This window comes from Musa acuminata, chromosome BXJ2-7 (genome assembly GCF_036884655.1).
Source record: "Musa acuminata AAA Group cultivar baxijiao chromosome BXJ2-7, Cavendish_Baxijiao_AAA, whole genome shotgun sequence".
NCBI classification, from domain to species: domain Eukaryota; kingdom Viridiplantae; phylum Streptophyta; class Magnoliopsida; order Zingiberales; family Musaceae; genus Musa; species Musa acuminata.
In genome coordinates, this window is record NC_088344.1 from 33579235 (window position 1) to 33596145 (window position 16911).

General features: G+C 41.0%; 2 protein-coding genes across 2 annotated transcripts; one reads left to right on the top strand and one right to left on the bottom strand.

Annotated features, from left to right (window-relative positions):
- The first annotated feature begins 4 nt into the window (after positions 1-4).
- Positions 5-5342, top strand: LOC135617690 (eukaryotic translation initiation factor 3 subunit E-like). The gene is made up of 8 exons (XM_065118174.1): positions 5-303; positions 382-536; positions 753-980; positions 1074-1195; positions 2048-2267; positions 4109-4251; positions 4543-4686; positions 4996-5342. Exons 1-8 carry the CDS (start codon positions 96-98, stop codon positions 5096-5098), a joined length of 1323 nt encoding a protein of 440 aa, XP_064974246.1. The 5' UTR covers positions 5-95; the 3' UTR covers positions 5099-5342.
- Positions 5343-6134: 792 nt separating this feature from the next.
- On the bottom strand, positions 6135-16842 carry LOC103992456 (cytochrome c-type biogenesis ccda-like chloroplastic protein 1). Its single transcript, XM_009412153.3, has 12 exons — positions 16586-16842; positions 16407-16478; positions 16210-16265; positions 10794-10921; positions 10624-10709; positions 10470-10501; positions 9935-10096; positions 9369-9441; positions 9151-9251; positions 7830-7922; positions 6870-6916; positions 6135-6427 (listed from the first exon to the last, which is right to left on the bottom strand). The coding sequence occupies exons 1-12, from the start codon at positions 16701-16703 to the stop codon at positions 6352-6354; spliced, it is 1044 nt and encodes a 347-aa protein (XP_009410428.2). The 5' UTR covers positions 16704-16842; the 3' UTR covers positions 6135-6351.
- Between the last annotated feature and the right edge of the window lie 69 nt (positions 16843-16911).

Here is a 16911-nt window from a genome sequence, read left to right on the forward strand (position 1 = left end):
AGGGCAGTTCGCCGCCTCGTTGCTACATAACACCAAGCCCCCCCACCCCCACCAAGGCGCCGACGACTCGAAGAAACCCTAGCGAGCCCTCGGCCATGGCGGACTACGACCTCACCTCCCGCATCGCTCCCCACCTCGATCGCCACCTCGTCTTCCCGCTCCTCGAGTTCTTGCAGGAGCGGGAGCTCTATGCCGACGATGAGATCCTCAAGGCCAAGATCCAGCTCCTCTCCCAGACTAACATGGTCGACTACGCCATGGACATCCACAAGGCCCTCTACCACACCGAGGATGTGCCCCAAGGTTCACTTTCGTCTCTGGCTTCTTTCTTTTTTCTCTTTTTCCTCCCAATTTTGTGATCTGGACCTGGTGTTCTTGCAGAGATGGTGGGTAGGAGGGTAGAGGTCGTCGCGAGGTTGAAGTCCCTCGAGGAGTTGGCGGCTCCGCTTATCTCGTTCCTTCAGAATGCTTCCTTGGTCCAGGAGCTGAGGCCTGACAAACAGTACAACATCCAGATGCTCCATGACCGCTTTCAGGTGTGTTCTTGGGTTCATTAGTGCATAGATCGATGGCAATTTTGTATGCGAATTTCCATCTGTGTTCGCAATGTGATGTGATGCCACAGTTTCACGACAAAGTTGGTAGGATTGACTGGTTAGGGCAATTGATACATGAAACTATTGGTCAAGAAGAGGGGGAAAAGGTGAGTATTTAGGAGTGGCTGATGTTGATTGTGTTCTGTTGTCGAGCAGATTGGGGCAGATCAGATTGAGGCTCTCTATCAGTATGCAAAGTTCCAGTTTGAATGTGGTAACTACTCTGGTGCTGCGGATTACTTGTATCAATATCGCGCGTTGTGCACTAACAGTGAAAGGAGCCTGAGTGCGCTGTGGGGAAAGCTTGCTGCAGAGATTTTAATGCAGAATTGGGATACTGCACTTGAGGAGCTGAACCGGCTAAAAGAGATTATTGATTCAAAGGTATTCAATGTTTTACTCGATGCATATAATCTACAAGTGTTCTGCTGCTGCCCTAATTTATGTCAATTTTCTGTTTGTTTGGCTTGTGAGCAGAGCTTTGCTTCTCCCTTGAATCAACTGCAAAACAGAATATGGCTGATGCATTGGAGCCTCTTCATCTTCTTTAATCATGAAAATGGCAGAAATGGAATCATTGATCTATTTTTCCAAGACAGGTTTGCCACATAAAACATCTATTTTTCTCTTTGTTTCTGTCACATCTGTTGTGAAATAATACTCGAGCCAATCTTATCTTTCTTTTGATAATTCTCATAGGTGGTGATTCTTTTTCATAAAAGTTGCTAATCAGAAAGTTTGTCTTCTTTGTATGTATTAGTTATCCCCTTATAAGATGGTATAAGTCATTTTATACTGTACCCTTGGTGCATTGTTGTGCCACCACACAGCATGTAGGAGTAATTACATGGGCACCTTGGTATTATATTCTCCTATTGCTCGCAGCCTGTGCTAACTCAAAGTAGACATAGTGTAATTAATTTCCCTACAGGACATTTTTTTCTGCATATGTTTGATGTTAAAACTAGCATATTCTTTTGATGTAGTCTATGTAAGTTGCAGATATTTTTCAACATATTTTGGGTTCTTAATCGACTTCAAAATATGATAGCCGAAAATTTACTGGTAGGTTCTCCATATAATTGATTGATGGTGACCAGGTTTCAGACCCATCTGCCAACACTTCCATGAAGGCTCACAAACACAATAAACATCTAGTCATTTGACAGCTTGAACATACTAGTTGACAATAAACAGCACTTCAACTGAATCCAGTTAGTCCCAGGTGGAGTGATTGATATGCTCAGCCTGCAGGTGTCAACAATTTATAGTTTTAATGCATATTATTATGTCAAACTAGATCTGTAAGACATCACAATCTACACAAGTTCTATGTGATTTGCCCTAATCGACATCACAATCTGTCATTTTCAGTTTTCTAAGACTAATCTTATTTTCTAGTGGATAATCTGCAAATTTGAGCATTTGAATCCACTTTTTCTTCTGTTCAGATACTTGAATGCTATTCAAACAAATGCACATCACCTCCTCCGTTATGTTGCAACTGCTGTCATTGTTAACAAAAGAAGAAGAAATATGCTTAAGGAGTTGGTCAAAGTTATCCAACAGGAGCTGCATAGCTATAAGGATCCCATAACAGAATTTCTGGAATGCTTGTATGTGAATTATGACTTTGATGGTGCACAAACGAAACTCAAGGAGTGTGAACAAGTAAGTTTTTCAAAGTACATTGAGATTTCTTTCTAATTTCTATCATTTTGGTGGTAAGGTTTGATATAATATTTATTTCATATTGTTGCCGAGTTTAGTTTTAATGGCTTTTTATTGAGTGTAGCTACTGGGTTCAAAATGTTCATGTTCTGTTTTATTTATTTATTTATTTATTTATTTATTTTTTCAATGGAGTTTTGGTTAGAGAATCTGGTAGGAATTATTGGACATGTTGAACTATTGACTCAGAGTAAATTATAAATTTTGTCTACCAACGGTTGGATGATTGTGGTGCTTTGAAGATATTTTTAATGACTTCAATCTGCACTCAGACCTACAAGCCTTCTTGACTCTTAGGTTTGTGATTGATAACTAAATAAGGCTTTGTGTGGAAGGTTATTAGATCAAACTGATCTGCAGTTGCTTGCTTTATATCAAAGATTCAGAAGTGGAACAAAATTACACTGAGAAGACTTGGTAGTGGCATGTAGGATATTATTTTTGTATTGTATGAACCAAATGCCATGACTTTAGACTTGTTTAAACCTGTCTAGCCATTTTTATCCAAGAGCGGGACTTGCATGAATGTTAGAAAGCTAATTGACTGCTCATGGCTTGCAAGTACCAGAGGCAATATTCACAAACAGAGTACAATCCTGAGTGAAGGCAGTGCATAACTATTTCTATGTTAGCATCTTTGGAGAAAAATAAGTTAATGGAACTTTAAACTAATGAAATAAAACTAGATTCAATAAGAAAAACCCTCAAGAAGCAGCAAGTTTTGCTATCGTTGCCACTCACAGAAGTAAGAGAGAAGCTGCAACCACTGGCCATGCTAGCGCTGCATTAGCCATAGCTTCTGCAGAATCTGGTGGAACAATAAGCAGCAGCTGCACTACAACTGCTGTGCAGGAAGCAGAAGTTGGTGCAATCACAGCTGCCTTCCATGAGTCTAGTGACATCAAACGTGTAACTGTAATCTTCTACTAGTTACCCAGGCAGCAGCAGTTTAGCATATTTAGAGACATTTTGAAAGCACAAAATAGGCAGATGAAAACAAATCTTTTTTGCTGGGCATCATTGGCTATTAGTAGATCTACCTGTTTGTAGTCATTCACATTTGCAGTTGGCATGAAATTTCCCTCCATTGGGATGAAATTCTCTATATCAGCTTATATGTCGAGTTAATTAGAGCCTTTTGGATTTAGTTGATTTCTTAATTCATCCAACCACATGCAGGGATAAATTTGCCCTTAGTCTTAAACACAAGATGCATGTGCCTGGTTGAAGTGGCTTCACCTTGATATAGAGGTCCTTAGGTTCGCCTTGTTATAGTAGTACCTAGGTAAGCCAGGCATGTGCCCGAGGGAATACCAATGCTGACATGATTATAATCAAGATTGCAAGATTCACATGTAACCATCAGAAGTTTATTCAGTGAGTAGTTCATCTATGATGAACTTATGGGTGGAGTCAATTTTGTTGCTTGGATTTACAAAGTGATAGTGTCATTGAGGATGTTTGTTGCCATGAATGATTAAAAAATCTCTGAAGGATTAATTTCCAGCATGTTGCTTGACTGTTAAATTTTTATATGGTGTTCGATTCTGTTTTCTGTATTTCATTGTTTTTTTTTTGGTTTGCTCTGCAAGGCTTATTTCATTAGAGTTGTATGTGAACTTCTGTTGCATCATGAATGATTTTCCTAGCTATGTTTTATTTTTCTTCCAAGTCAAGTCATAGTCACTTCTCTCATTGAAAATAGTTAAAACTTCTTTATGTAGTTGTCTTAATATATTAGGGTCTTCTTCTGAATCTAATGTTGTGCATGTTTTACTTAGGTAATATTGAATGATCCTTTCCTTGGTAAACGGATTGAAGATTCTAACTTTACCACTGTTCCTCTGAGGGAGGAATTCCTAGAAAATGCCCGTCTCTTCGTATTTGAGACTTACTGCCGTATCCATCGGTGCATTGATATCAGGTAGGTTGCTTGCATTTTACTTTGATATTTTGAGATTGTATATAATAGTTGCAAATGACCTTTAGTATTTCTTGCAATCTACTGAGATATATGGTAAAACATTATCTCCCTAATTATGTTCACGAGGTTCTTCAGTCTTTATGTGAACTGGTTGGAATTAGTCAAGAATTAGTATTTCTTGCATTCTTCTTATTTTCGTTTTTTTATCCAGAACCTGATTTCCTCTTCTAGAAGATTGTATTCTGAAACTAATGAATTATTTCTAATTATCAAACTGACCTGTGGCGACAGTGTGCTTGCTGAAAAGTTGAACTTGAACATGAGCTATGATGAAGCACTGGTTTGGATAACGAATCTCATCCGCAACTCAAAGCTTGAAGCTAAAATAGATGCAGTGTTAGGGACTGTGACCATGCCAATCGTTCATCAAAATGTGTAAGTATATATTCCAATCCATGTATTTCTCCGGCTATCCATCAAATGACAATTCTAGATGTTTCTCCATCCATTATTCAGAAACTAAATGTTGGCCTATCTGCTTCTGCTAATGCACTTCTACCTCTCTCTCTGTTAATTGATCTTGTTTATGACCGTTGTCCTAATCCGAACAGTAAGCTCTGATCATTAAGTTCTTATTTGTTGTCGGTCTTTGTCCTTGTAGCTCTCCTTGTAGGTAGCCTAAATTTATGTACTTTCTTGTAAGCTTTTATGGTTGTATATACTGATTTAAAAATGTTGCTTCAGGCACGAGCAGATAATAGAAGCAATGAAGAATCTTAATATGCGGACTTACCTACTGGCAAAGAACATTGTAGAACCTGCACAAGCTGCACAAGCCACTCGTTAGGAGGGAGCTATACCTTCTTCCTAACATACAGTCAATCGATGGCCTTCTTAGTATAGTTTTCTTCTTTGTTTCTTGAACTCGGTAAGATGTTATGGAAGCTTTTTACCCAAGCGGAAAATTTTGCATCTGCAAAGTTGTTTTTATTCATATTCCTTGTTGGCTTTATGTAACTCTACTTTATGGGAAAGTTTTGCTGGACTGTGTTGTAGAGTTTTGCTGGCTTTATGTAACTCTACTTTATTCATATTCCTTATTGGCTTTATGTAACTCTACTTTATGTAACTCTTGATGTATGCTAGGCCAAGGTATTTAGGGTCGCATGACCATTCTCTCTGTATTGACAGCTAGCTATTGGATCTGTGGTTTCTCTGAGAAGCTAATTTTTAAGGACAGGGTTGCAGATCATTCAACTTGAATTCGAAGAGATGTTTGCTCATACCAAGGATGATCATATTATTATACTCTAATGGAACAGTAGATGCACATAATGGTGCAAGATTTATGAAGCTTAATTTTTTACGTCTCAAGGAACCAAACATCAAAGAGTTTATTAGGTGACTATGCAAAACAGTGATAAAGTTTTTTTTTTAATTGTCGAACTAATTATATATTATTCTTTGTAATTAATTATATTTAATATATATATTTTTTTATGTTTTTTTTTAAATTATATTATTATTTTTATATTTACGAAAATAAAATATCTAATATCGTTTTTTTGGATGAAAATATCACATATATTTAGTGATAAATTAAAATAAGATAGAATCAATGTGATAAATTTTATAATATTTTTATGAGTATAAAAATTTAAATATAATTTTTAAAAATATAAAGATGAAAATGTTAAAGGTAGCTAATTAATATGTCCTAAGCCGCTTGTTGAATACCTTTTGAGTTAGAGGAATGTACACTTTTCTTCTGCCTTATTGTGGCAAAGGGAATCAAGTTTCCACCAACATCATTCCAGCAGCAGTACCACATGGATCATGTGATTCATTACATCATATAGTTAATGATACATGGCCCCAAAAGATAACAATGGACACAAGGCATGTATATGATTCAGCAATGCAATAATATCACAGGTAGATGCGTAGCTTCTGACCCGAACCAAGAAAAGAACGAGACATGCTAACAACGTTTGTACACACTGGTCTTCTGTTGGAAACCTTACGATATTCCCACAAAAAATATCGTATGGAAATAAATCATCAGCATCCACACCTTTGCTTCGATGCCCATTAGGATTGTCACATCACCATCGATGCAACAGGGAACAATCTATCTAGTAAGGTGTACAAACCCCCTCCAAGTAAAAGTGCTCCACTGCAAAAGCAAAACAAGTCAGTCATGACAGCCGCGCATGTATCAATCAGGAATTTGTTAATGAGTTAATGCTTGTACAAGACCATCCTGAGTTCATTTTCTTTTTTTTTTTTAGATGAGACAAATCAGGAACAAGCTTGCTTGTCCAGCAAATATTTATGCAAGACAATATCTATTTAGCTTAGTTTCATACTCTGCATGAGTCCCTCAAGACAAAAAAACAGCTGAAACAACTCTTATGTCAGATTAGTGTTTTTGTGGCAAATGGGATCATAACTATAACCCATTATAGTTGCAATTCCAGTTTTACTGATTACAATATCTATATATACCCTTTGTTTTTTCTTTCAATGAGTGATGATTAACATTGTGGAAAAGAAAAAGGAGTAGTACATTCTTTGATTAAATCATGCTTTTGAATCGTATTAAGCAAAAATCATACCTCAAAGGGTTTATCCAAGCTGAAAACCTCCGAAAAGAAAGCAAACTCTGCAAGATAGCAATGTTTGTTACTAACGGCAGAAGAGAAATAACCTAAACAACTTTCATTGTTTAGAAATCTATAAGAAAGAACTTACATATGTCAGTGATAATTTCAAGGAATCTTTAACGAGTCAAAATCACCAATAATAATAGAAGTGTTAAACTTCCTTTAAGCAATAGCCAGTTTGCTCGACATACAATTGACAAGTAACACTATGATCTATACCAACGTTGATGTGGCTATTAAAAAATGATGTTTTTTAGCCAATAACAATTTAAATAAAATGTATATACACTACTTTTTAAGGTTCAACTCTCCATAAAATCCAACTATCAACTTTATTCTTTTTGCATCTTGGCTATTTAAACTCTGCACATTTCCAGTCACTGTTCCTATCACTCATGTCCACTATGTGGATGCTGCTCTTGATACCTTGTCTCTCTTTTCTCTTGGAGTTCACTTGCTCCTCTTCCTCTACCTCTATCTTGCAACACATCAAGAGACATATCTGGTCTTTAACTCCAACCCTTACCCACTTCACCGTTGATCAGGCTGGCTCAGGGTTTAACCAAGTTTTGTTAAATCTCGTATTTAACTCCAACCGTTAACCACCTCAACATTGATCAGACTGGGTTAGATTTTAACCAAGTTTTGTTAAATCTCCTCTTTGACTCCAACCCTTACCCACCTCAACATTGGTTGGACTAGGTTAGGGTTTAGCTAACTTTTGTTAGGTAGCAGGCTGGTGGGTCCATGTTGAAGATGGTAACCAACATCATGCTACCTCGATCTAAGGCCAGTCATGTCTCATGTAAAGTAAATTACTCATATCTAAATATGCAAATAAATCAACTTATCAAAGAGAGAATATCCTGTAGAAACATGAAAGAAAGAAGGATTTCCATATCTGTTGTTAACCTGTAATGCGCCAGCAAAAGAAGCTGCAACAAGGAGAGGAGCAATATAGCCTGTAGTATATGTTAACAGTAGGCTCCCACCTATTATTGGATCCTGGTGGATCACATTTACAATTATAAGCATTAGTTGCAACATATATGGTAAAGAATCCATAGAGAAGTAGGATTCTACTCAGGAAAAGGGGAATGTACATCATCAGTAGCAATATAGCAAAAAAAGCAAACTTTTGACCATATGGAATATAATTTTCCTGTCATTTTACACTATTAAAAGCATAGAACTAGGTATGAAGCTTCACAAAAATGTCAACACCTTATGGAAATATAATTTAGCAAATAGAATTGTCTTTGAACAGAATGGGAAAAAAGCCATGTGCGAGGACTGAAGAAACTCATATTTAACAATAAGAAGCACAAAAAGCCAGTGTTAGTCATGCAAAATAAAGCCTCCTGCAGTGGCCATGCAATACTGATAATTCTTTAGTTTATACTTTATACAACCCACAATGATTGCTGAGTATTAATGCTTTACCTTCTGCTAGTCTGGAAGATGATACTTAGTCTTTGTCAATTGACTTTGATGAATATATTCTCTACTAAGCCATGACCTTTACAAATTACATTAATTAAAACCTTGTACAATGTTTCCTGGTCATGCATTTCTCCATCTGTATAGCATAAAATATTGTTTCTATTGCAAGCTCTAAATCTCAATCAGTATGTGATTCTTCGACTCGGTGAAAGAATACAACAGAGTGAAAGAGAGGAAAACATTAAGCACCAATTATTGGATTAACTTAGTTAATATCAAATAAAGGTTTCAAGTAATGGTTTATACAGGGTTTTCAATTTCGATGTGTACCACCCGGTATGGGCGGTATGTACCAGTCCGAGAGGATACTGGTACATGGACCACACTCTATCGGGCAGTATTAGTATTTTGACCGGTACCGCTTTGTATTTCGACCGTTACCGAGACGTACCGATCGGTATGCCCTGGCGTGATAGGTGGAGCTATTTTTAAGGTTTTAAGGTATACCATCGGTATGCCCTGGCGTACTGATAGGATATACCGGTACATACCGCACCGAGTAGAGCTCGGTATGCCGGTACGGACCCGTATTCAAAACCCTGGGTTTATATACATGATGACAGTAACTAATTAGTAAGAACAATGGAAAAATAACAAATAACAAATCTTTTAAGTTAAATTCTCAGCCACAATTTCTGTTCAAACAAAGAAGTTCTTGAGCTATATAAAAGCTAAATTTTAGCACATATAGAAATCATGCTATAATTTTATTTTGCTCAAATTTTGATACCCTGGATGTTGCCACATATCCCAGAAGAGTGGCAAGAACAGGAGTACTGCAAGGTGATGCAGCTAGGGCAAATGTAAGGCCAGCCAGATATGCTTGCACACCTGAGATTCAAACTTCAAATTGGAAATCCTTTATTACAGATCTTAGTTAAAGTAAAGAATAGCAAATCATGTATGCCTTCTAACAAAATTGAAACTAGTAAAACAAGATATAATTACCCGAAGGGAAGTTAGCTGCTGCGGACCGAGGGTCAAAATCACTAAAGAATGAGGGAAGTTGTAACTCGATTATCTTCAAAAAAAAAAAAAGGATGGCTCAGTAGAAGAAGCAAGTGCAAAGCTAACACTTAGCAACATCTTGGTAGATGTTTAAGGCTTAAGCACTCTAAATCACATAGTATAAAGTGAATAGTAGAGTTATAGGATCCAAACCACAAAGATAATTGTTTTCTCGGAAAGACAAGGGCATTAGACAATGTATATCTGCACAACATATCCAACTTAATTTTGACTGGTTTCATTGTATCTCTTAAGTTGAGATTTTAACAGAAAACCATCTGCACAATCATGATCATCAAGGATTTTCTTGGGATACTCTGGCTTGAAAGTTCATTCATTATCAAATAAATAGACCTCGGAGAAAAAGTAATTTTATTCCTTTTGCATGATATATTACAGTGGCTGGTTCAACAACATAACTACTTCAAATATTAATATAGCTCAAATATAGAGTATCAGCAAAAGCAGCTTCATTCTTGAAAAACCACATGCAGAAGTTGAATTACCTCTAAGAGATTTAAACCCATCAGGATTGCCAAGCCTGAAGCAGCTACTGGAAGGCCTTGGCCAATCTGCCCGTAGGCCTTTCCAGCAAAAGAAGCACCAATTCCTAGGATGGCTAATGTTGTAGCCAAGCCCAGTGAAAAAGAAACTGAATTCCAGATAACCTAAGAAAAAGAGCAAAACAACCTTAAGCAGCATTTAGTAACGAACTATTAGATAAGGTTCGAACACAATGAGTTACTTTCAATTTCACAATCAGATTCATAGTTAGTTCGAAAAAAATTTTAATCATACCAGGAGAATCTCTAACCAACAAGTTAGGCCACTAATTCCAATTGCCAGAAATGAATATTAAAGTAAAATTGGTTTCCAGAATTGTAATGATCATTTATTAATTAACATACAGCATCATATGAGCTATATACTCGATCCTGTATGTTTGATATCATATTCTGATATGATTAGGATATTGTCAAATCTTAGTTCTCTTTCTTCCATGTTGCGCATGCATCATTTATTTCTTTGACAAATTCTCACCTCAGCTCGACTTTTCCCAGAGCCAAAAGCACCTGAATGATTGCAAAAGCAGACACGCATTAGCCAAAAAAATAATTTACCCTGTTGTTTAATGCAATGGATAATTTAATAAAAGCAACCATATAGTGATGTTCCTAATGACTAATGTGCTTACCAATGTATCCTAGTGTCAATGGCAAGACACTAAGCGTACAAGGTGACAAACTGGTAACAAGACCTGCACCAAAAATAACCGCCACACTGCAAACAAAGACATTCACAAATATTGAAATAAAAAAATAAAGATTGATAGTTATGAAAATCAATTACTGAAAATAAATCAACCTAGTAAAACTAAGGGCAGACAACTGGTTCTGAACAGCCTCATTAGCTTGTTGTCCAGCTGAATACAATAGACCTCCAAACCAATCACCAAGGCTTATATCAGCTAGAAAAGTGGGGAATGGTACTTCCTGATACCGCAAAACAAAACTTAGTTTTCAATGTTGATCCAAAAATTAACCTCATGCAATAACAGATATATTAACTATTAAGAACATGCTACATGAAGTTAAAGTCTCGATTTGTCCCAAGCATCGACCACTGGATCTGGAGCAAGTTTGTCAGAAGCTCTTACAAGAAAAGGATTCAATCAATACAAACATTAATCTGTCAGCTTTTTCAACCAGTGGTTTAAAAAATGAAAAACTCAAGAAAAAGGCCTCGAAACTCAAGAACTCAATATAAGCAGAAGCTAGATTTCACTTCAAAGAACTTCAATGTTTTACAAATGAATTCATGAGTCAAGGTTCAAATAGTTTGACCATAGAAGCTAACATAAAATTATAGAAAATTTATCTAGTGAGAAGGGACTCTGTATCTGCAACTTAGGGAATCAAAAGCTGTTAAGTTTGTAGGCTGAAACTTGAAAATAGAAGTGTATCATTTTTTAAGCTGTTACTTGGCCTCGGTCGAATTATTCACCACATTGTCACGACCTTAGCTGGTTTTGCCTAAGTCGTGCGGCACCCTTGCGCGTCCGTCCGCAAAGGTCAGCCTCCCCAAAGCCTCCCCTAGTCCCTTAGGACTCACAAAAGAGAGAACAAGACAGAGAAAACGCCTCACTCGGGATCCACAAGCAAACATGTCCGAAAAACACTTCATAGACAATGCAAATTACAAACAGACTTTACAAGCTCTGAACAGTTGCACAACAAAGGGTAAAATGATCCATTACAGACCGAAAAGCTCTCGCACGTGTCCACATGACACAACATTTATTTACAAGCCTAGAGAGGCCACCAACCCAACTAAAATGGGACTTATAAGCCTTCGGCCGTCCCTCTACATGCTGTACAAAGCATGAACATAACAAAAGACACGGACATGCCCAAGCATTACATCAAACACCCTGTTTAGAAGTTTGTTCGTGACATTCTCCCCCACTTATCCCTTCGACGTCCTCGTCGAAGCCTTTGTGAACACTGCAACTCTTCGCCTTTGCTGAGTCTTCAATCTTCTGCTCCAGCTGCAATGTGCCTCCTGGCTCCCAGCTGCTCTCTGCTGCTGTTTTTGAGTAGTCGAACCTTTGATCCGCCATGCTGCTACAACTCACCAATGACTTTTGACTCTGTTGTGGGGTTGGCTGAGTTGTGTTGATCCTTGCTGATTCCTGCGGATCCGCTAGATGAAGGAAAAGACCATCCTTACTGCGCCAGTCTCTCAGAGATTCTCATACTGCTTGAACTGGGTGGATGCTTGTTGGAGCTTTAACGAGCATCGCCTCGCGAACTTCTGAAGTTTCGGGTCCTTCCTCCACAAAATCTGCTCATTGACTCTTCTTTCTGTTAGTTGTCACATCCAAGTAGGTTCGCATCACTTCCGCTTTCGATTGGCATTTCGTTGGGAAATGAGGCGGACAATCTACTCTCAGTAGCACTGATCACCGTTGGTGAGGATTTGACAACAGTTGTCTTTCATTATCTTCGAAGGGTCTTTGAACTTGTGCAGAGCTCCTCTGCTGGATAGATAAGAGAATTGGGGTACTCGGTTTCGCCCATTCTCTTAAGGGTTGAGAAGGCAAAGGTTACTTGACTTCGCCCGCCTCCTCGAGGTTGTACTTCATGCATTGAGCTGGTTACTGGCCTTCGCCTGCTCTTTGCTCACACTTCTGAAGCACTGGAAGTGTTTGCACTCCTTGCATTGAGTTAGCTACTGTGATTCACCTTCTCAATGCCATTGAACTTCTGGAATGCCTGAAGTTTTCACCCCAACTTGGAGTAATTCTCTGATAGATGAGGTCGCCTCTAGGATTGTACCGTCTTCTCCATCAACCCTGCCGCCTACTCCACTGAGTAGCAAAGGTACAGCACCGCGAACTGCCTGCTTCGTTCCTTGGTTGTGCACTCTTGCATGACCCGAAGTCCTTCACTTACGGCAATCTTGATGAGAAACTTGTTGACACCGGTCTTACGAAGTTTCTTGGCCTCTGCCCTTCAGCCTTGTCTCGGTACTTGGAGATTGCCTCTGCATGCTCCACCTCCTCGGCCCCTTTCACGACCAAGCGCTCTCCCTCCGTGAGAGCAAGGGATCAATGCCTTTCACGAAAGTCCCGCCTCTGCGGTACCATGGTGCTGCCATGCCCATGGCACTACTATCCGTCGACTTGCATCTGCATCCCTTTTCTTCACAATCAGTAGACATGCCTCTGTGGCACTCCTCCGAGTCCACCTCCATTCTAACTGATGCTGGATTTTGGGTAGCTAAGTCCCTCTGGACTTGTCGTCGCTTCCTCGCCCCTTTCGACCCCCTGCTTCAACACCTCTGTGTTCTCCAAGCAGCTCCCTTTGGTCGATGGAAAGACAGAACGCAACTCCCATGCATGGCCACTGCCATCACGTTGTAGGGTTTGCACCGATTCTGCTCTCCTTAGCTTCCTTGGTAGCAACGTTCGCTTACTCGACCTTGTCCTCCGACTTGTCGGGCTCCCTTAAGCGAATGTGAGCTCTGGAGCAGTCTAACTCTCCAGCTGTTTCGATCATACCGCTGTATGATCAAGTCCCTCCCATGGGACTCACTGGTACTTGCACTCGAACTTTTCCCTTGGTGGAACACAGCCCCCATATGCTGATGACCAAGGCTTTCATCCAATGCAGAATTCGATGCACGCACGGAAGACCCGCCTCTGCAGTACCATGGCCTTCACTCCTTGAATCCATAGCCCTTCTTGCCGTCGTGTTGTTCACCGAAGTGGAGCTCCCAGTAGCTCCCGATCATACCTCCGTATGATCTTGTCCCTCACGGGGCTCACTGTCTTGTGTATCGCATTGCCACGAACTATTCCACCACGATCCGCTGCATCATGTCGTCTCCTGGTGACATCTCCATTGCATTCTGATCCTTGTGGAATAAACTCGAATTGTGAACCCTCCATGTGTGGCCTCTGCCAATACATCGCAGGGTCTCCTCCACCTTCGATTTTGTTCGCTCCTTTGGCAATCGACCTTCATCCACCCACTCTTGGGTCACACCTAGATGAAGCACCGCTCTAGGACAGTCCGTCGCCTAGTAGCTCCCGAAGTCCCCCGACTTCGCTGCAATCAGTGCACCATTGTCTGGATCCTGGGCCTCTGCCCCTACCAGCACAATCTTCGCTGCGCACCGCTTCCTTCACAACAACTTGAATGACAACACTATGGCATATTCTTCAAGAGTACCCGCCTCTGCGTCCTCTTGCCCCGTGCTAAGGCCTTCTGAACTCAACTTCGCCTTCGCAAATTGAGTCGCCTTAGTTCTTCCACCAAATGCTCCTCCGAGATGAAGTGCATGTGCCCTGAAGTTCCCTTCGTCTTTGGCACCATGCAAGATGAGTCCGCTCCATTAGAATGAATGACCCATGGAACAACATGATCCTGCTCTTGTCTCTACAAGAGTTCATGTCCTTGACCTCTGTCCAAGGAAAGCACTATGCCTCTGCTCCATGTTCCATCTTCTATGCTGGCTCCCTTCATGCGGCTTGGGTACTTCGCCAAGTTACACCCAAGTTGCTCCGCTCCTCGTTTTTGCATTGAGTCGATGGTGGCCCTCATGCCCACCATTCCACGGGTCAGCCCTCCCTTGAGTCCGATCTCCATATCGACTCCAAGTGTGCCTTCATTTGTGTTGCTTTGGGTCGCTCCCCCACTTGATCTCGCAATGCATCCACCAATGCAATCTCTCAAGCGAGATCATGCGACGACTCCTCGCCGCTTTCTCAGTCCGTCGAGCTTCGTGGGGTTGTTGGTTGTTGAGGTACTCCTCCTCAACTTGTGAGGTCCGCCCCACATGATTCTCCCTCTGGAGAGCCGGAACTTATCCCTCCTGGATAACTGTCCCGTTGGAGCAACATTTCTCTTCGTTTCGGAGACCACCATCCCCTTGGACTACTCCGATCTGCTGAACAAACTGTGCATTGTTCTGCCTCCTGCAAACACACTTGCTAGATTGCGACTCCACGTCAATACAGCCCCCGCTGCACCCCTCAAGGCCTAGCAACATGCTGAACTCGTTGCACCCTTTCAGCCTCCCACGGACGTATCCTTCACATGCCGAAGAGAAAGTTTCAATGCTCCATGGCGCCGAGTTTCGGACGCCTTGGGATGGCCACGAACATTCCATCGTCCGCATACACGCCCATGCATGAGCACCAAATTCTTCGAGCTAGCAATTCCCCTCACCTCTGTGAGCTTTGCATAACTCTTTTGGTCGTTGAACAACTCATTCCACCTTGCATGGTCTCATCCTTTTGCCAAGCGCCCCGCTTGCCTTGAGCACCATCAGGTATGGTTGTCAACGTTGAGCCGTAGCTCAAACTCAGCCATCCCAACCTTTGTGCGCTTCAAATTCTTCCAAGCTTGTCTGTTCTCGTGGTGCCTCTTGCGCGAAGGGTTGGCCATTCCTCTGAATGCCAATCTCAGATGCCCGCTCCTCTGAGCGACTCCTTTTCCCTACATCTCCATGCCCGTTTTCCCCCAAACGGTCGCGCGTGTGCTGACTGCCCTCAACGCAGCCCCGCTAGGTCCCCCACGTTTGCATGCTAAGTGTTTTTATGAGTGCTTGTCCCGCTCTGATACTATATGACACGAACTTAGATGGTTTTGCCTAAGTCGTGCGGCACCCTTGCGCGTCCGTCCGCAAAGGTCAGCCTCCCCAAAGCCTCCCCTAGTCCCTTAGGACTCACAAAAGAGAGAACAAGACAGAGAAAACGCCTCACTCGGGATCCACAAGCAAACATGTCCGAAAAACACTTCATAGACAATGCAAATTACAAACAGACTTTACAAGCTCTGAACAGTTGCACAACAAAGGGTAAAATGGTCCATTACAGACCGAAAAGCTCTCGCACGTGTCCACATGACACAACATTTATTTACAAGCCTAGAGAGGCCACCAACCCAACTAAAATGGGACTTATAAGCCTTCGGCCGTTCCTCTACATGCTGTACAAAGCATGAACATAACAAAAGACACGGACATGCCCAAGCATTACATCAAACACCCTGTTTAGAAGTTTGTCCGTGACAACATGGTACGGGTATATGAAGTTCAGAGCTTCAAGGAACTCTTTAGGCATCAAGCAACCTCTCAATTAAGGTGTAGATTTTTTATCTTTGATAAGCATCAACTTGATGTCACCACAACATATACATAATCGGCTAGCTAAGAGAGGCCTGTTTTCAAACCACATGACAATCTAAAGCACAAGAGCAACAAGTTCTTTTACCAAGACATTCTCCAAAGGCAAGGCACCAACAGAATCCACAGCAACCAAGCTTCCCACTGCAATCAAACCACATCAGCAATAAGCATTTAAACAAACATATAGCAGGCACCAAATCCCCGAAAGGTTCCATCTTCTCCGCAAATGAAGTCGCAGCACAGAGGCAATAATTGGAATAAAATCCAAGGGGAACTAATTACCTGCCACGGCTGCCGCCCAAAGGGAAGGTGACACTTTGGGCATCTTGACAGGCAATTCGTGCATCCTCTTTCCTGATACGAAGTTGCAACCACTAATTAACTGAAGAATCTCCACAATATTTTCTCTAGCCTGACAAAAGATTTCATAAAATACAAAGTGGGTTGGTGATAGAAGATACCAAAGTGCCCGCGCGCACAAAGAGGGACAGCGGGCTTGCCAGGGACGTTGGGGTTCTTGCTCAAGGTTGGGATTTTGGTTGGAGCGGAGAGACGGCAGCAGCTCATAGCGGAGATCATCTTATCCTTGCTCTACTTGTACTTGTCGCGAGAGAAGGGGCGGAGGAACGGTTGCCGGTCGCCGGAGTCCTTAACAGGAAGAGGTCGGCCTGACGTCTCGCCCAATATCTTTCGACTCTTTTTGTCTGAGGTTATAATAATGAATAAAAATTATTTTGTGGCTGCAGTGAAATGAGATCACGGTGAATGTGTTTATAACATCCGACAT

Excerpts from the sequence above, each read along its gene's own strand:
- LOC103992456 (XM_009412153.3), bottom strand. The coding sequence starts at position 16,703 with ATGATCTCCGCTATGAGCTGCTGCCGTCTCTCCGCTCCAACCAAAATC. Across the intron at positions 16,266-16,406 it reads TTGGGCGGCAGCCGTGGCAG|TGGGAAGCTTGGTTGCTGTG; the intron begins GTAATTAGTTCC and ends GTTTGATTGCAG. Across the intron at positions 7,923-9,150 it reads GATATGTGGCAACATCCAGG|GATCCAATAATAGGTGGGAG; the intron begins GTATCAAAATTT and ends GTGATCCACCAG.
- LOC135617690 (XM_065118174.1), top strand. The coding sequence starts at position 96 with ATGGCGGACTACGACCTCACCTCCCGCATCGCTCCCCACCTCGATCGC. Across the intron at positions 1,196-2,047 it reads GATCTATTTTTCCAAGACAG|ATACTTGAATGCTATTCAAA; the intron begins GTTTGCCACATA and ends TCTTCTGTTCAG. Across the intron at positions 2,268-4,108 it reads AACTCAAGGAGTGTGAACAA|GTAATATTGAATGATCCTTT; the intron begins GTAAGTTTTTCA and ends TGTTTTACTTAG.